The 19,343-nt window shown below is 41.5% G+C and overlaps 3 protein-coding genes across 4 annotated transcripts in view; 1 reads left to right on the top strand and 2 right to left on the bottom strand.

Moving 5' to 3' along the window:
• Window positions 1-19,343, top strand: part of efhc1 (EF-hand domain (C-terminal) containing 1) — a 127,719-nt gene that overhangs the window by 2,809 nt on the left and 105,567 nt on the right. The window contains exons 5-10 of one of the 2 annotated variants that reach the window (XM_085432024.1): window positions 234-420; window positions 712-938; window positions 1,475-1,615; window positions 1,873-2,086; window positions 2,289-2,498; window positions 2,590-2,713. In XM_085432024.1, the coding sequence (XP_085288150.1) occupies window positions 234-420; window positions 712-938; window positions 1,475-1,615; window positions 1,873-2,086; window positions 2,289-2,470 (951 nt within the window). In that variant the 3' untranslated portion in view covers window positions 2,471-2,498; window positions 2,590-2,713. Of the gene's footprint in view, window positions 1-233; window positions 421-711; window positions 939-1,474; window positions 1,616-1,872; window positions 2,087-2,288; window positions 2,500-2,589; window positions 2,714-19,343 lie in introns of those variants that run through there. The other variant, XM_085432025.1, reaches the window with a different exon arrangement.
• tram2 (translocation associated membrane protein 2) lies at window positions 3,038-10,334 on the bottom strand. Its single transcript, XM_085432026.1, has 11 exons — window positions 10,116-10,334; window positions 8,253-8,316; window positions 7,944-8,053; window positions 6,851-6,967; window positions 6,658-6,716; window positions 5,604-5,688; window positions 5,354-5,424; window positions 4,830-4,934; window positions 4,385-4,528; window positions 3,902-4,059; window positions 3,038-3,699 (listed from the first exon to the last, which is right to left on the bottom strand). The coding sequence occupies exons 1-11, from the start codon at window positions 10,233-10,235 to the stop codon at window positions 3,623-3,625; spliced, it is 1,110 nt and encodes a 369-aa protein (XP_085288152.1). The 5' UTR covers window positions 10,236-10,334; the 3' UTR covers window positions 3,038-3,622.
• On the bottom strand, window positions 13,268-18,857 carry xkr5a (XK related 5a). The gene is made up of 7 exons (XM_085432019.1): window positions 18,577-18,857; window positions 17,453-17,636; window positions 17,073-17,257; window positions 16,763-16,975; window positions 16,260-16,429; window positions 15,921-16,032; window positions 13,268-15,444 (listed from the first exon to the last, which is right to left on the bottom strand). The coding sequence occupies exons 1-7, from the start codon at window positions 18,707-18,709 to the stop codon at window positions 14,501-14,503; spliced, it is 1,941 nt and encodes a 646-aa protein (XP_085288145.1). The 5' UTR covers window positions 18,710-18,857; the 3' UTR covers window positions 13,268-14,500.

The raw sequence follows: 19,343 nt of genomic DNA on the forward strand, positions 1-19,343 counted from the left end.
TGAATGAAATTCAGTCCTTTACAAGCTGACTGTGTAACATTTATCACGTTTAGCACTGTCACATCACAGCAACGTCCAAGGTTTGAATCCACCGATCTTGATTTGTGTTAGAGTTCTAATAAGTGCTAGAAATTAAATTCCTTCATGGGGTATCCCTGCCATAAAATAAATGGCAGATATAATAGAGGCATGCCTGTATTTGTAGTTTCATTCTTCTACACTTTTTTGGTTAGGTGTTACGCTTCTTCACTCTGTGGGATGATGCTGACTCTCTGTATGGGGAGTCCAGGCCTGTTACCATTCACTATTACCTGGTGGATGATACAGTGGAGGTCGCAGAGGTCCACCAACCGAACAGCGGCCTGGATCCCTTCCCCATCCTGATGCGGAGGCAGAGACTACCCAAAAAGATCAAATCAGGTTTGATGCAGTACTGTGTGTTGGTTAAATGTGCATTTAACCGATTTGATTTGATACAGTGCAGTAAAGCGAGTTATGTCATCAGTTATGTTTTTTTTCTTGCCTACTTTATGTATGACATAAACGACTTTATGCAATGATGACAAAAATGATGACATGTTATGTAAAAAGATTAATTACACTGGCTTCTACAAAGTACTCGGTTTTCTAGATACATCAAAAATACACAGAGACTGTGATAATATTTTGTATATTTAATTTTGACATTGTTGTACTCTTGTTTATTTGTAGAGAACTTCCCCAGCGCAGTGATGGAGGTCTCAAAGCAAGAGGTGGATGAGTATTACTCCCCAAAAGACTTCCAGGTGGGTCAAAGGATGAAACTACTGGGGCGCAACTTCCTGCTTTATGACTGTGATGGCTTCACTAAAGAATATTACCAGAAGAACCACCCGGAAATGGAGATGAAGTCCATAGAGATACCAAAGAAGGTTGATATGCCTCAAGACTGGAAGAAGGTAAATTGAACTGTATATTTAACCTATTTTTGTTTTTTATGTTGGAACAATTTTAATTTAAACTGAAGCCCATCTTGGAATGGGATTACACCAGACAAAACAATTATAAACTACATCCATCTGTGAATTTGACGTTCATTATAATGTCAGCGATACACACACATCTTATACAGTGATGACGCATCATACTGACAGAATCTGTCTGCAGATAGTCATATAAACACCCGATAAAGCTCTAAAAACTACCTTTGAGGTAGTTTCTGCTATAGTAAGTGTCTCAAGGACCTAATTTTGCCATGATTGCATACACACAGACAGATTCAGAAGGTAAAAAGCAATTCCAGCCATGCTGTCAGAGCTAGACTGTATCACTGAGGAGGCATGCTTTATACCGCTTTAAGCCAGACCAATTCAAAGTGATAGGAAGGCAATAGTAGCTCAGTTAAGCAGATGGACTACAGCAGCAGAAGTGTATATGTTTTTGTACATTTGTGTCTATTTCCTTCTCTCTTTCTCCATGCTGTCCATCCTTACAGATAGTTCCTCCCTACAATGGTTTTGGTTCACTTGAGGATTCTCTTCAGAATTGTTTGCGTCTGATTCCCGAGCCTCCCAAAGTGAACGTGGTAAAGATGCTAGAGAACGACCATAAAGTGTTGCGCTACAGTGCCAGACTGGTGAGCAACATTTAGCAGAGCATTTGTAGCAGTTCAAAAGAACTGAATCACTGAAAGTTACCAAAAGTAGACCATTCTAATGAGATTAAAAAAGCCCAACCTTGCTCCTCATTCTGCAATGGACAGGGTTTGCTCAGAAACACTGATTAGAGACATTTTTACTCCTCAGTAAAAATTTAGTTAAAAAAGGGGTGATTATGCAAAAAGCTATTTTTTATTTTTACACCTTGGTTAAGCCCACCTATGTTGCATTCCAGGACTCCCAGAATCCTGAAGATGAAGACCGCCGTTTCATCCTGTCCTACTTCCTGTCCAATGACATGATCAGCATTTTTGAAAAGACCACACGCAACTCTGGTGTCATTGGTGGAAAATTTCTGGAAAAGTCTCGTGTCCCCAAGCCAGGCTCTACTGTAGACAAACCTGCGTACTACTCACCTGCAGACTTCGCTATCGGGGCCACTGTGGAAGGTAACAGCTGAAATCCTATGTTAATCAGGACTGGGAAAACAAACATGCCACTATCCCAACTTCTTTTAAGCGTGTTTCTGACTTAAATTGAAAATGATTATATATTCCTTTTTTATACAGTAACATTTCTCAGTTATGACATTTTAAATGTTATCTTTAGTATAATATCAAGATTATAAAATTTACCTTTGCCCGCTTTCAGTTTTTGGTCACCGCTTTGTGTTGACTGATGCCGACCACTATGTGCTCAAATACTTGGAGTCTAACTGGAGTGACATCCCTTCCAAGACGCTGGATTCTTTGCGGCAGAAGCTGGGTGTGGAAATTCTAACTACCCAGCCACCTGACCAAGATGGGAAAGACTATACCAGCCATTTAGACTAAATTATTTGTCAATGATACCTTTGTGCAGGTAGGTATCTCTTTGGAAAAAATAAATGCTAATTAGCTCATGCTCATCTTAATTGCCAAACCCCCCCCCCCCCCTCCTTTCTCATTGGCAGGTGAAGCACCAGAGCCGTTTCTTTGATGTGAAGACATTCCTTATTTCAGAGTTCTTCTGCAATAAATCTACTGTAAATCAAAGCCTTTACTAAAATTTCCTTGACAATTAAACAATCAACATGACACCTTTCAAGTGATACCTTACAGTGAGACAAATGATAAATACAGTGACCTTTTGTTGTTGCTTTAAAATGAACCTTATGGCGTCTCTAATGAGGAGACTTCAAATTTGTCCATTCACACACCATAAATTCCAACAAGTGATTATTCTTTTTTTTTTTTTTGTAGTTTTGTTTTAAACACATGTGGTGCATAAAATGTAAACCAGCTGAAAAGACCTCAGATGCAAAACTTATATCAGAAAAAATCTCATTATTTAATAAAGAAATTAAAAACAAAAAAAGGAAAAAAGAAAAAAAAAAAAAGAAAACATGAAATAGCATGCGGTAATATCCAACATACATATTTAATGCATATTTGTTAAGTGACCAGTGACAGTTGCATGATTTCGACAGTAAGCTCATATCATACTTTATCATCAGTAACGCTTTTCTGCTCCAGCGGACCAGAATAGAAAACAAGCAAAGCCGGCTCAATGGCAAGAGCTGCAATATCTCACAATGCTACAACCAATACAGTACTTGTGTATGAGGACTAATCAACACGTTCAGCATGGACATACACATTAAAATGTGCCACACACTGCGTTCACTTTACTTTTGAATTCCCTCTGCATTCAATGGTGTGCTTCAGGGTGGGATCACAGGCTTTGTGGATGTATATAAAAAAATATAAAATAAAAAAAATACTGATATGATGAGAAGAGAAAATGTCTGTTGGGGCTCAAGGGGTTTCCTTGGATTTCATTTTCCAGCATTCAAGCCTAAGTCTGTAGCGACTGAGTCCCCGTGGCATCTCAGGAAATACACATCCAGAAGCTTGATGACCAGTGGCTATCAGCTTCGCTGCGGTGCTGATGAGAAGCCTTGGCCAGGGCTAAGGTCTCCTGTTTAGGCCAGTCAGTTTGTTATCTTAAGGGGATTTGAGTTTCTTTGTCCGAGGAGAGGCTCCGTTCTCAGCTTTAAGAACTCCATTTTCATGGTGACCAACTGCCAGGCAGAGAAGGGAGAAATCAGTACCTCTGTTAATGCAGCACATGTAAGAATCGGTGTGATTAAGATAAATGAAGAAAGCAGAAATGACAGCAGAGAAGAGACAAATGTTAAGTCTCATTTCCTTTTTCTTTTGCAAGTATTTAACAGGTAATGCACGTGAAATATGAAAGCCAGCAGAGCAGGTGTTTAAACTCACGTGAATCTCTTTTTAGTGGCCTTAGGGGTTGTTTTGCAGCAGACTTCTTGCGAACAGCCTGCTCGTGTCTGAACTCCCTCCAGCGCCTCAGCTGGAAGCGAATAAACTTCCAGAGTAGCCACGATTGAGTTAAACATACCAACAGTAGAACGGTCATCCTGAAAGGGCCAAAGGAAAGAACAAAAACAAACGTGTGCTCGTAAAAATGGGCGATTGTGTTGCAAAATGTTAAAACATATGATGCTAATGTATGATATTTTTAATAGCCTAAATAAAATATCTAAATTCCTTCCTGGCTCCTATACATCCTCCTCAAAATGAATGATGCAAAACAATACAAAACTGAACACTAGAAGGGCACAATGTAATTATACTTTTATGTTGTTTCTGTAGCTCTAAACAGTTCTTACAGTACCAGAAAATAAATCATTATCCACAGATGTTGGACATTGCTCTTTTTTTCCCTCTCTCAATATAACTCACCTTATCAACACAGTGTTGAAGTTCCCCATCTCCAGGTCCAGCCCCTGATACTCAGAACGAGCCAAACCAAACCCCACTGCCAGGAACATCAGGGTCAGCGTAGACATCCGCGTAAACACGAAGCTGACCGCCCACAGATCAAACCTGGGGGAGGACACACAGCGAGGTTGGGCCCAGAGAAAGGAAAAGGAAAAAAAAAAAAAAGCTGCTGAGATGATCAGTTCAAGGTAGTGGTTATCATAAGAACACTGTAATATTATTGTGTACTGTAAAACTATCCGAGTCAAAAGGTGAACAACGCTGAAAACACATGATGCTGTTGCTTACGAACAAAAACACTGAAGTTTATTTTTAAAAGGTCGCACTGTTGGGCTTGATCTACTTCTATCTCATTCCTTTATCAAGTAAAACCTGCTGAAGCCTCTTCGCAGGTAAGATAGCTTACATTTTCTGGTGGTTCTCATCAGTGAAATATAGGAGTCTGGCGATGTGGAAGCCCAACTCTGACACGTACTGCAGGAAGAGGAGTACCAGACCCACACGACTTAAACTAGGCAGGAAAGAGGAGACACAAAGTCGAGAGATTAGGTGATAAAAGGAAATCATCTAAGCAGCCCAAGCATCTTGCAACTTGCAACTCGGGAGTCACCGTGAAGTGCAGCTGGACACTTATTTTGAGCCATTATCTAAAATAACTGAATCACCAGTACAGTTTGATCTGACTTAACCCTGAAATATCTAAAAATCTTTATGTTTTTCCCTCACAGATTTCAAATCAAGGTTCTTTGAGTGCCACGTTTCTCCCTTACATCCCTGCTGACAAAAGAAACACTAAGTTGAGCAGCAGAGTGAAAATTGCTGCTGCAAAGAATTTAAAAGACCTCGAAATGACTCAAATACCAAGCATTTAGTGAGTCTTCTCTACTCACACCTTTGGATTTTACTGGCCAACTTCAAAGGGATTCTTACTTTAACAAATAGGCTGCAGAGATGTGGAGCAAATACAGGCAGATGTACTGGAGCTGGCGAGAAATCTCCTCCTGGAAAACAAACAGCCTTTATTTGCAAATGATTTTAAAGCTTGACACCTTTCTCCACCTCTCCGTCCTTTTCCAACTTTGTCTAATGCACATGCAGAATATACATGAGCCCAAGTATAAACAGAGCTTATCTAATCACACTTTAGAACTCCTCCAGTTTCAAGGACTCTCCAACTGACCTTGCGGACTTTCTGGAAGTAGAGCTCTGGCAAGGCATGGAGCCAGTAGGCAAGCTGAGTGAGGTAGAAAAACTTCACCTGAAACCTGGACCAGACACACACAGACAGGCATGGGTAAGACAGAGGGAGAAGCACATAATCTACATCCTGCCTCACTGATTGTTTCGTCTTAGTTTTATTATATAATTAGGACTATGGTCAAAAAAACAAAACAAAAAAAACAACAAGCTTGTAGACAGCCAACTTATCGTGTTTCTGCAGCAAAATTGATGATCCCCACTTCTGAAAAAGAAACCCTAAAAGGCTCCTACTTTGCACAAATGCATAATGCTCTTTCTCTCCTGGAGCTTTTTACTAGGTGCCTTCCCATCTTTGAAAAACGTCCAGCTGTGATAACCACATAAACTCAGGGCCTTCTTGATATGTTCTTCTGTTTTCCTGGCCACTGTATCTGTGGGCATGGTGTTCACTCTGTGTTGTAGCGTCCTGATGACACCCAGTTTGTGTTCCACTGGATGTTGAGAGTCAAACCTTAAATATTGATCTGTATGCGTTGGTTTACAGTACACATTTGTATACTACCATTATCATATTTTAATAATGATTATAGCTAATAACCTCTTATTCTTATTCTCCCTGGTTATTTTGATAAATGCCACCACAAAAAGTCAGGCAGCAGAGACTCCACCAAGTAAAACTGGTTGGAGAATCAGAGTTTCAAAATAATTTGAAATATTAAGTGGGCTTAGATTAAATAGCTTTAATACACTTTATTTATTTAACAGCCAAAATTAAATATAACGTGATGCACAAACTCATTCTGTCAATTTGCCTTAACCATCTGAAGATCATTTGCACTCAGGTCCACACCCAGGCCAAAAACCAAACCCCAAAATAATCAAAATCTGGCAGCAGCATCAAGATAAGAGTATCAGAAGAGGAAAGGTTATGATAGATTGCTGTATTGGTATTGTGTCTCACTCCTAATAAACATGACATTTGTTAGCTACAGTTAGTGTTTTATGGTTAAATTAATATATATAAATATATATACCTGAGATGTACATGAGGATAGTTCTCCCAAAGGGTGCTGGGATGCAGGAGATATCCTTCCTGTGTGAAGAAATTAGAACACTTATACTATTAATACTATTATCTATTAATGTGCGCGTGTGAGCGCCTGTTTTAAGAATATGTGCGGCATTTCCTGCACTAGGAAGTTGTCGCTTGAATGCAGTCTCACTCACTGTAATGAGGATGTAGAAACTCCACACACTAGACACCAAGTGACACACGCAAAGTTGACCCGACTCATTAAACTTGGTGTTCTTGCTCTTGGAGAGGTGAAGACGTCTGTTCACTTTCTGCAACATGAACCATAACAACAGGACGCGTGAATGAGGTTAGATCCCGGCAATAACGGGTGGCATGTTGACTCTGGCGTTTGTCATGCACAAGGAAGTGTTACAGGATTACCGTAAGGAGGACAAAAAAAAAAAAAAAAAAAAATGACAGAAGCTATTTATGGCTGCTACTTTAAACACTTGCCTGAAGAAGTATTCCTTTCAAGACACGCTGGAAACCGTGGTGATGTTGCGAAAATAACACCCGATCCTTTTCGCTGGCCTATTTCTAAACAATGACCAAATACTAACCTGGCTCTCCCGCCATCCCCCCACATCAATCTGTTTAAGCTCTTTTGTTTAAAATATTCATAACTGGCATGTGTGGTTTTTTTTTTTTTTCCATGTGGTTTCTTTTAAACTGACACAATGAGAGCATTTGGATGCAAACACCATGAGATGAAACAGCACATATCCTGGTTTCAGTATATGGCACGCATCTTCCTCATTATAATATCATGTTTTTGAAACAGTAAAGAGGCTAATACTGTGCACTGAAGGGGTTTTTTAAGCTAATCAGTTCAAAGCCTGGATGACTACACTGAAAACAGTAATATTCTGATTATTTTAAAGCTTCTTTATGGTCTTGGAAAGATTTATGTAACTTGGTACAACCTGGTCATAACCTGTAGTGTTCTCCTTCATTTAACCAATGAGTAGAATGTGTATATAATGGTTAATGAATCTTTATGTGGGTTTTATTGGGGCAGTGCTTTTGTGGCAATGGGTACCTTATGGCGCTTCCTTTCCAAAAACCTTTCTACTAAATTATTAAGAATTTACATACCCAGAACAAAAACATTTTCCCTCATTTTAATTACCTACTCATTTTTTAATCTTTTTTAAATCTGTCTGCTGGAAATAATCAGCATATGTTTCAGACAAAAGAAACACACCAAAAAGCTGAGGCATTGTAAAACAGTAAAAAGATGCTTACATCCAGAAGATATTCCTGCACTACTGCGTGGAGGATGATGGCGATGAAGAAATAGAACAGGATGGTGGCACAGTCCTTCCATCCGTAATGGTACAACGTCACCTCTCCCTCTAAAAACACACACAGGAGATATGAAACACACATAGGATGTTATTTATCAGGGGTGTGTTAAACATCCTGGAAGAACATCCAGCTTCAATAATACCGTGACGCAGAGGAAAAGGTACGGAAGAAGTGAAACTCCATGAGTCAAAGGTTAATAGAGGCTGAATGAAAGTAAGCACGTAATCAAAATCTGGCTCTTCGTACCTGACGACAACGTGGTGACGTTGTACTGAGGCTGAATGAACAGTATGGCCGTCTTTGCTGTTGCCTGGAAATTAGACGAGACGTCAGCAGCAGCATAGTTCAGCGAACCTGCCTGAGTGCAACCTCAAGAATGTGGGCTTCCAAGTAGAGCAAACACAAGTCAGTCTTTCCTTCATAAAGGATTTTTGACAACCCCCACCCACATGCAGTGTTGTAACACCTTTTTTTCTTAATCGGGTTGTCATTTACTGAAGTACAATAGCCATATCAGTTTAACATATAGTCAATAAACTTGCTATATATATATATATATATATATATATATATATAGCTAGCAAGTGGGTGTGTGAGATTAAGGAAATAGCCTTATCAGTATAGCAGAGCTGTCACACAGTCACACATCTGGTGTCATAACTTCCTCATGAGAACTGATTTCTAAGATGTCCTTCTAAAAAAAAAATAATTAAAAAAATAGAATGGCAGAGGTTTTTGTTTTAACCCAGTATAAACCTTATTTCAAAACAAAGCCATACCTGCCTGCAAGCACCTGTTACAGGTTGCTGAGTGTGATCCAGGATCCGATTGTTATATTCAGATGATCCAGATTTCAACATGCATACAGCAAATACTTTTGATTATTCCTGTCACTAACCCCTAACCCTAACCCCTAACCCTAACCCTAATTCTGACCTTAACACATATGATTAAGCAAAGTGAAAAAAAATGAAACCACAGCCCCCCTCCTACCCCTCACCCCAAGAGACCTTGTTGGTCCCCTGATACCAGTTTGGGCGCCACAGTGAAACAAGTCGCCAGTTATTCCCTGTGGATGGAGGCTACTGGTGACATGTCATCAAAATTTAACATAACTGACTACATGTAGAGCACTCTCGTTCTCTTTTTTTCCAGTAATGAAAAAAAATAAAGGAAATCCCCTATTTTTTTTCCCCTCTTCGATCAGCTGTGTAATCACAGCCAGGGTTCCGTTTTGAAACTTTACTAAATGTCCAGGCGGTGGCTGCCTGGGAGTGTTTGTGCTCACGCAGAAGGAAGAACTACTACACGAATAATCTATTTAATTATTTCACTAAAGGTCAGCGGTGAAATCCCTTCAGGTCAAAGCGTGTTAAGAGCAGCTGACCCCCCCGGGTCACAGCAGCAAATATTGAGACGTGGCAGTTAACTAGTGGCGTCAAGACACTGACAAATAGTCAGACAGCTTCCGTTCACGACTTTCAAAATAAAACGGCTGGCAGCGGAAGTTTGTTGGAACTCATAGGAAGGAAAGTCGTTGCTTTTAATTTGAATACAGGAAAGGCTTTAACACCCATTTTATTTTAGAAATGTCTGGTAACTGACAATTGCAAAAACAATTGCTTGCAAAGAGTTTTTGCTGTGAAAGACACTGTCATGCGATTAAACAGTCATGTAGCTTTGCTACCCAAGTCAAGTGTTTAGGTTTTACCCAGATTCTAGAAACTTAAAGACAAGACAAAAGGAAACTTTCAACATGTAAAGCAATAATACGAAAACGCTGTAGTTTGTGCACAGCTGCTTTTTTAAACCCGTTTCCTCCTACCTTAAGAGCAACGCATAGATTGTTACTTTGACTGCGACCAGAGCAACATTTTTTTCCTTCCTCAAACTTGTAAAATTTAAAACACAAAAACAGCACGAACGACAAACCCGCGAAACTGATAACAGCTAAATTAACAGGCAATCTTATGAGCAACCGTTTCTACAAAGCGGGAATCGCTTTAAGTGGGATTTCAAGTTAGAGCTTAGAGTTTGCCGCAGGCTTTGCCATCTTAAAACAGCTGAGGGAGACGAGAGAAGGAAAAAAGGAATGTGAGTTCATCTCACCTCAAACATCAGTCCAATCAGAATGAAAATCACCAAACCGAATACGATGTCAGCATGGTTTTGAATTAAGAACTCCTGGCTGAAGAAAGGATAGCTCTTATTTCTTCGGCGAAATGCCATGTCAACACAATGGACTTTTCCCTTCTGTTTTAAAAATCAGAATTTTTCTGACTACGAAGTTCAGTGAGTTAACTTTCTCGGCGACGTACGCATGCGCGTCGTCTTAAAGGGCCAGAGCCATAAATACCTTCTTTGGGTCGATTTACACAAAGTTAGATTCAGTCTGCCTTGTCAGACTCATTATAACCACTTTTGCAGCTGCATGCAGAATTGGCATAAAATGTTGTGCAAAAGTCTTGAGCTATCCCTGTTTTCTTTGTATTTTGCTTCCAAGGAGCCATATTTTCTTGCATCATTTGGTAAATGGTAAATGGCCTGTATTTGTATAGCGCTTTACTAGTCCCTAAGTACCCCAAAGCGCTTCACACAACCAGTCATCCACCCATTCACACACTGGTGATGGCAAGCTACATTGTAGCCACAGCCACCCTGGGGCGCACTGACAGAGGCTGCCGGACACTGGCGCCACCACCAGTAGGCAACGGGTGAAGTGTCTCGCCCAAGGACACAACGACCGAGACTGTCCAAGCCGGGGCTCGAATCGGCAACCTTCCGATTACAAGGCGAACTCCCAACTCTTGAGCAATAGTTTTTCCGTGTTCTCTGAAGGTCTTTAAAGTTTTTCACTCATTTTCATTATCAAACTGTTTTCAGAGGGATGTAGATAACAGAAAACTAAGCAAAGAACCTAGTTTAAATTGTATCTTTAGGGACTTTGTTACTAGCAGCCTGCGTAATTTGCTCCTTTAGTTTCTTTAGTTTAAATCTAAAAAAAAAAAAAAAAAAAAAAAGGCAACGACAACATAGTGGACAAAATTTTATTTTTGCAGCACCAACATGATTCCCAAAGCCTTATTAGTGTTGGCTTTGGCACATCTTGATTTATGTGCAGTATGTTCTTAAATAAATCTGAGGACAAATACAGGACAAAAGAATCTCCAGCAGATGAAGTGTATCTGAATGTTATGCCCTTAAGAGGTGGGGTGGAATTCAACACAGGACTTAAGAGATTAATCAGGCCCTTCAGCGGATCCATCTACAATTCAGTTCAGTTCAGTTGCCTCAAGGCACTTTATATTGTGAAGTAAAGTGCCTGTAATTATAAGAAAGACATGCTGTGGAATGGAGCCAGAGATTAATAATAACTATTGATTACATGCAGAGTGGTGTATAAACACATAGTGAGTGAAAAAAGGGTGAGTGAAGAAGAAACACTCATCATGCATTATGTCAAGCCCCTGCAGCTGAGACCTATTGCAGCACAACAAAGGGAGGATTCAGGATCACCTGATCCAGCCCTAACTATATGCTTGATCAAAAAGGAAAGTTATAAGCCAAATCTTAAAAGTAGAGAATGTCTTTCTCCTGAATCCAAACTGGAGCTGGTCCCACAGACGAGGCGACTGGAAGCTGAAGGCAGTGCCTTTGCATTCTGCCCCCATTCTACTTTTAACCACAAGTAAACCAGGAGTCTGAGCGCAAAGTGCTGTGTGGTCTTTAAGATAAAATGGGACCTGATTATACAAGGTCTTGTATGTGATAAGAAGGATTTTGAGTTCGATTCTGGATTTTGACAGAGAGCCAATGAAAAGAAGTCAGTATGGGAGAAATATGCTCTCTCTCTCTTTCTCTCTCTCTCTCAAGTTCCTTGCATTACTATTGCTACAGCATTTTCAATCAACTGAAGGCTTTTTGATGATTTTTTAGGTCATCCTGATAATAATGAATTACAGTAGCCCAGCGTAGAAGTAATAAATGCATGAACTAGTTTTTCAGCATCAGTCTGAGACAGGATGGTTCTAGTTCTAGAGATACTGAGCAAATGGAAATTCTGGTCAACAGTGACTCCGAGTCCTCAGTGTTACTTGAGGCCAATGTTTTGGGGTTTTTTTTCTCCAGGTATTTATGTCTTTAAGACATTCCTGCAGTTTAAGTAATCTATGTGTGTTATCTGGCTTCGTGGATAGATAAAGTTGGCTATCATATGCATAGAAGTAAAAACATATGCTATGCCTTCTAGTGATACTGCCTACAGAAACATATACGTCATTGTGTAAAGATGACTCTCCATTTACATGAACAAATTGGAGACTATTAGATAGATATGATTCTAACCACTTTAATACCTAAAGCATGCTCTAATCACTGTAATAAAATATTAAGGTCAGCTGTATCGAATGCAGCACTGAGATCTACCAGGACAAGCACAAAGATGAGGTCCACTGTCGGGGACCATAAGATCTTTTGTTACCTTCACTAATGCTGTTTTTGTACTGTGAGGCATTCTGAAACCTGACTGAAACTCTTCAAATAAACCATTCCTTTCAGTTCGCTGACTCAAGAACTTTTGAGATAAAAGGAAGCTTGGTGATTGGCCTATAATTAGCTAAACAGCTGTGTCGAGGGATGGCTTTTTAAATAAAGAATTACTTACTTGAAGCCTACAGCCTACAGTGTCTACAGCCATTTGTGAAACATGGTGGAGGTTCTGTCATGATTTCGGGCTGTATTTTACTCAGTGGTGTTGGAGATCCTGTCAAAAGAATTTTGAACACAGAAAAATACCGATAATGATTTACTATGCAATCCTAGAAAGCATCTGATTGGCAAGAGCTTAATTTTTCAGCATGACAATGATCTCAAACACACTTTCAGTGCAATGAAAGCATAACTGGACAGAAAAAAACACAATAAAACACTAGCAGTGTGGGATCATCTTGACATAAAACGGATCAAAAGGCAGCCAACATCCAAAGAAGAGCTTTGAATGTCCTTCAAGAAGCCCGGAGAATTATTTCTGAAGTCTCCTTCAGGAACCTAAATTCCAAGAAAGCTTCCCTAGATAGCTGGCCAGCTCAAATGTTAACTTCAAAGGTGATTAGAACTGTAAAAAAAACGAGTTCTTTCCCCACTTTATATACTATATTTCCATGGATGTTTGCATGTTTCAATAAATACTAAGTGATGGTTGGGTCAAGACTGCACATCACCGTACTTTGCTCAAAAGAATAAAACACTCGACACATCTTCACTCCACTCACCTAAACATGTACTGTATTTATTGCTTATTCAGAGCCACCAGTGGCTTTACACTTCACAGTTCAAAATGTCATATAGGCAGTCAGCTGGGCATGAGAGAAAACCCAGCATAATTTCACTGCTTTGTTAGTGGACTTTAATCCTGTTACAGAACACAATAAGGGGCAAAGTACATTTGGCCCCTGCCAATAGTAATCAAGAGCACATACAAAAAAAAAAAAATCACCACAAATATCTCATAAGCATCTTTTCACTTTGTTGCAGAACATATGAAAGCTTTGAGACGTTAGTGCCTGAGACATTGTTTCATTTCCAACAAAACGTAAATTGCAAAAACAGTTCCGCAATTACATGGTCAACATGTAAATCAACACATCAAACAGTTTCCCTAGGCCCACACACCAGCCCTGCTCAAAGCGATGCCTGTTAACATCATACAAAAGATAACCTATCTGAGAGTCAAAGTGTCAGTTTTTTGTTTTGTTTTTTTGATAAAAAAAGAAGAAGAAGAAAAAAACAAATCACAGCATCACAGCAACAGACATATGATACAGAAGATATTTGTGCTTTTAGGAAGCCAAAAGGCTCTGGCTTATAGTGAGATGGTTATGATTCAGAGGTCAGACACATTGAAAGATACAGGATTAGTTTCTCTATTTTCATAGCTGCTGGCAACTGACATGAGTAACAGCAGTTTTAGTGCGTATTAAAGAGATCATCCCCCTTTTTAAGATCATGAAGCATCTGCGTACTTGATGATGTTTATTGATACAACTAATGCCTACTTCCTTATTACGTAGTTTCGGTCTTGACCGACCGGTGTTCATTTTGTTGCACAGTATAATTGTTATTATTCTTGAGGCTTAAGTTCACTGTGACCAAAAGAATGAAAATGCCAGCTGAACATCAGGCAGAAGGTGTGTCTGAGCTCTACACACAACCTTTGTAGTAAATGAGCTCTACTGAAGGCATTACTCTGTGTCCGGCTTTTGGGCAAAGGAATGCTTTTGTAGAAAAATCGTTTATGCTTTGAGAGGATTATTCCACAATTGTTGCATACGCCCCACAGTGTACTAAATATATGTGTATACACAAAAGGAGAAATTACTGCCAGCTTTCTAATTCTACAATGCTGGACTGCTGAAAAAGCACTCCCTTTAAAAGCTGGTGTACTCCTTTAATGTTGGATCCGTTTTTACTTCTTCCCTGATTCTGTCACATGTAAGCTAAAAGTTTTCATCCTCATCCCTTCGGGATAATATGAGCTGCTTTCTTGGACCTTTAAGATGAGGGACACTGGAAGGGGAGTCTAACACCCCTGAGTCCAATTTAGGGGTGGAAATACATCGTGGTCCAACCCGGCCCATGAGTCCACGGACATCTCTGTGAAGGGCTGGATCACTAGGGATTGAGTTGAGGCGAACGCCTTGCTCCAGAGCCCCAAGGTCCCGGTCCAAACGGGGGTTACTGGCGCTGCTTGGAGATTGGGGATCGGCGCTGAAGTATAAGGTTGAACTTGATTCTGTAGGGCAGAAATAGGGCTCTGGGCTGTCTCCAAACATTGATTTACCCTCTGGTGAGCTGCGTTTGAAATCCGATGTGGGCGACTCCATCGGGCTCTCCATCTCCAGACTGTCGTCTTCTTCCGGTTGTTCAGTCGACGTGGGTTCGCTTACGCTCTGGAACTCGTCTTTACAGTCCGAGAGGGGTGCCAGACCTTTCCCCTGAGACTCGGAGGTGGAGACACCCTCACAGCTTCCTCCAGCTGTAATTGTGATGCCCTCGTTACTTTTAAATTCTTGGTTGTACTCCTCTATGTCTAGTACGGCCGCTGCTCCCCCAGCCCCATACGCCCTGTTGATTTTACCAAGATCTCCTGTTTTCAGAGCAAGGCGGATCAAGAGCCAGTGGTGGTGGTAACACGGACAGGAGCTGTTAGGCCTGCCCCCGCAGTTCCCTGGATGCTCCAGCAGAGAACCAGCAACACCTGAGAGGGAGAAGCTGCCATGGTTTTGAATAGAATGAGCTGGCAAACTTTTGTCCCCAAGAGAGAAGGAGGACTCCCCTTGTTCTATGCATGTACTGCCCATGTGGTTGTGGTTTGTTCCCTGGGAGATCTCTGTGGACTTGGGGTGCAGGAACCGGTAGTATAGGACAAGAGAGGTAGCACCTAAGAAGCAAAGGAATAGGAAATATTGATTTTAGTGGCCCAGGTATGTTTTGGTCTTTCACAAGCAATTAGCTGACTGCACAGTCTGAATCACAGAGGGAGGCTGCAGCAGAGATCACAGCAGCCACTCTGGCTGTTACTATATTAATTCTATCGTGCATATCAACCTCACACAAAAAATTCAAGGTTACATTTATTTTTTGCCTTCTTACGGTCCCATCTCCACTCTTACGTATTCAGATAAAGAGATTTACAATATCCTGCACAGTAAAATCTCACATATAAAGAGTATTGCAAGTAGGGCAGCATATCGGTAGCTATGTTTGTTGTACAACAATACCTCTAAGAATTTGTGAATAAACACGGGGGGATTTATCACTTGGGTATGACAGAAACTAATAAACAGTGTGACATAATTCTAACTATGACTAATCTCCCAATACAAACAGCAAATTCTCTAGAAACAAATGACTCACCGAGGAGAAAGCCACACAGCACAGTGGTGGGAAGGGTCATGCTGTCCCATGATGCTTCGCTCAGGAAGTCAGAGGCGGCCAGCAGCAGAGTGGCGTTCTCTATAAGCATGAACTGAAGAAGGAGAGAAGGTCGCACCATCAGTCATCTGTAGACAGCTTTACGTCACTGTGGGCTTAGCACACAGAGGTGAGGATGACACTGCAAACTTATGTATCTATATCTGTTTGTCCCTGCTGCCCTGTGAGTAGGCAGATGAGACAAAGCTGCACAAAACAACATAATGAAAACAGAAAAAAAAAAGAAAAGTTGAAGAATAATAACTTTAACTCGTGACGTACTGCATAAAAACTGGCCATGCGGAAGCGCGAGGGTCCATCTTTGATGTTGAGGAAGAGGAAGACGTGGATGAGCCCCATGACGCCATTAAAAGCACGCCAACACCAGGGGCCGGTGCAGATGTCTGGTTGCTGTGATACCAGCCAAAAGGAGGCCGTGAGCCAGTGAAAACCTGAAGGTCAACATAAAAATAGAATAGAAGGTCTACAAGTGCAACACAGGATCCATATACAGTGTGCAACGCTGATGCAGAGGCGAAACAGAAAACTGGATCAAGAGGACATGTCACAGTGCTCTGAGGATAATTACATAACTCAGTGGTTAAATGTGAGTTAATAGAAAATGGGTTTTTTAAGCTCAAAGGAATTTCACATGGAAATCTGTGCGTGTACTAGTCATTGAGTCTCCTGTACCCTTTAATGTAATGTACTAGTTTAATATAACTGTGCACTTTCTCCGGCTTTCAAGTGTCTTAACAAAATAAAAGTCGCTTCTCAGTGCTCACCTGCTACTCCACAAACCCACCAATTAAAAACCCTGGCAAAGAATGTGAGGCAGGTCACCCTGGCACCCAGCATGCATGCCCTCCACACCAGCTGGCACAGCAGGGCTGCTGGAGGCATGGCCAGGTGGCCTGGTCTTATCAGACAGCAGGCTCGGCTGTACAGCACCAGGGCCCACGCAATAGACAGCACACACAAGCCACAGCAATACGCCACTGTAGATAAAACATGCATAAAAAAAAAATGTAATATAACAAGTTACAGACCATAAACATCACACGGATCCCGTGATTCAACTGAACATAAAATTACCTGGTGATGCGATGCCCACATCAGTAGACACCACGATGTACGCCTGCAGCAGGCTCTGAGGCAGCGTGAGGACAAGGGCTTCCAGCAGCCAAAGGGCAGCAACATCTGCCTGCTGCATAACAGCAGCTCCCAGATCAGCCACTGAGCCCTGCATGCGCAGCACAGACCTCATGCAGTCCCACAACCTGCCAGAAGATGGAGACAAAAACCAGAGGAGGCATAAAATATAACCGACTCAGTAAGGTTTCAGAGTGATGTGAATTTTTTTTTTTTTTTGCCCTGTACTTTAACAAAAACTAAAAATTATTACATTCTAACAACATAGTCTGCTTTTGTAATGTATCTACGTAAAGCACATCGAATGGAAAAAACGAGCTTACCTTTTGAAAATGCCCAAGTGCAGGATGTGTATAACAGAGAGGTAGCATCGCCTGTCATCACCATCATCATAGTACCACTTCACACTTAGCAGCTGAACTGCTGTCCCCGGTAGAAAGAGGCCAAGTGTGAGGCCTGCCCACTGTGTCTCCTCATTCCAAAGGTAAAACCCTATACAGTAGATCACTGACACACAAACACACACAGAAAAAGAACAAACACCCAGATGCACAATGATATCTTCTAATGGGATGGCGCAAGCTCACAGAAAAGACACCAGAGTCATTCCACACCACTTTAAAACAGCCATTAGCTGTTTCTTAGCTTCACTGGTACAGCTTTATCAATGTGCCACTCTACTGATAATCTAAATAGCCATTCATTTATGCACGCATTCACTTTTTAAATGTTTAATTATGGCAGAATGTCTCAAGTGTGAATCTCAGGCAGCAGCACAGTATTTTTATCTTCTGGTAATGGTATACTTGCTGAAGACAAAGTCACACTCTGTACGCATCCAGGTATCCTCCTGGTGTCCTGACCTTGCCCCATTGATCTGCACAGTCAGGAAATCATAACGCTGTGCTGCACCTTGTTTTCAATACAGATCCTAGATGTGCAAAAAATGACTTGGGAAAAACAAGTGTTTATTGTGTTCAATCATATTTTGGGGGAGGTGTAAGGTGGAGAATTATAATTTAAAAGTTGGGCATTATGCGAATATTGATCAGCGACGGCAATTTAGTAACACTTAATTAAAGTCACTAGTTAAATTCAATAACTAATAGGCTGTGTTATCCTGTTTTACGATCACAGGAGGTCTCGGGGGGCCCAGTTTGGCCAACAAAGGTGGACTAACCAACGCCGATATTGGATTGCAGTGCACACGGAATTCAGCTATGTTTTCCCGTTGAGTACTAACGGCTGTGCCATAGCATCTCCCAAATGTGCTTCTTCTAACGTGAAGTACGGCCGCAGCTGAGACGGCTCCAGCACGTAGCATCATTTTCAACCACATTACGGCAAAAGAAAAGAAAAAGAAAGCCCAACATCTATTTTCCACGAGGTTGAGTTTCAACACGGCAAGCAAGCTAGCAGCACGCTAGCGCTTGGAATCCCCACTTACGAGCGCTCCGTTCGGCCACAATAACCAGCCCCGACACGGCGAGCAGGACCGCCTGGCACCACGCTATCCAGCACTCGCTCCGCCGCGCCGCCGACGGTATCCTGCGGGCGACCGCTCCTGCGGCGTTTATCATGATGCGGATAGGTGGGAAGGAGGACACACCGATGACATTATCCTGGGCATCCTTTGGCCCCCGCTTGGTACATCCGCTCTCCTCCTCCTCCTCCTCTTCTTCTTCTTCTTCTTCTCCCGCTGCCTGCCCCCTGTCAAAATATCTGACGTCACAGCACGGTTTAAAGGTGCATCAGTTTAGCGAGCCTCTCCTCCCTCCACCGTGGAAACCTCTTCTGCATCACGGTCTATTTCTTCAAATCTTTTGTGACTCCATAGTGCTGCATCTTACTTGGTAGACTGGTGATAGACGGCAGACTGATCTGAGCGTGAATTTCCTCGCATGTGGAGGTCGCAGGTCATGGTGAGCGCTGTTTACAGCTGTGGTTCTGGTGCGTTTTTTGTCTGCCATGCCCGACTTTAGAACAATAAATAAAGTTCATCCCCCACATCACACCGGTGCACATCTCTGTGTCCTTTATAATCGGGTTTCAAGGGGCCAAAAGCAGAAAAAGCTCCCATATTATGTGTGTTAACGCTGTCTAGGCCGAATAGTGTTTTCTATTTTGGCACTTGATCGTGACTTAACCTTAAGAGTACACCAAATCCGAATGTTTAGCCCTAAGATAACCACTTCTGTGGAAGAAGACTGCAGT

This window comes from Copadichromis virginalis, linkage group LG15 (genome assembly GCF_057382275.1).
Source record: "Copadichromis virginalis isolate Kocher_CV1m ecotype Utaka linkage group LG15, C_Virginalis_male_GT1.1, whole genome shotgun sequence".
Lineage (NCBI taxonomy): Eukaryota > Metazoa > Chordata > Actinopteri > Cichliformes > Cichlidae > Copadichromis > Copadichromis virginalis.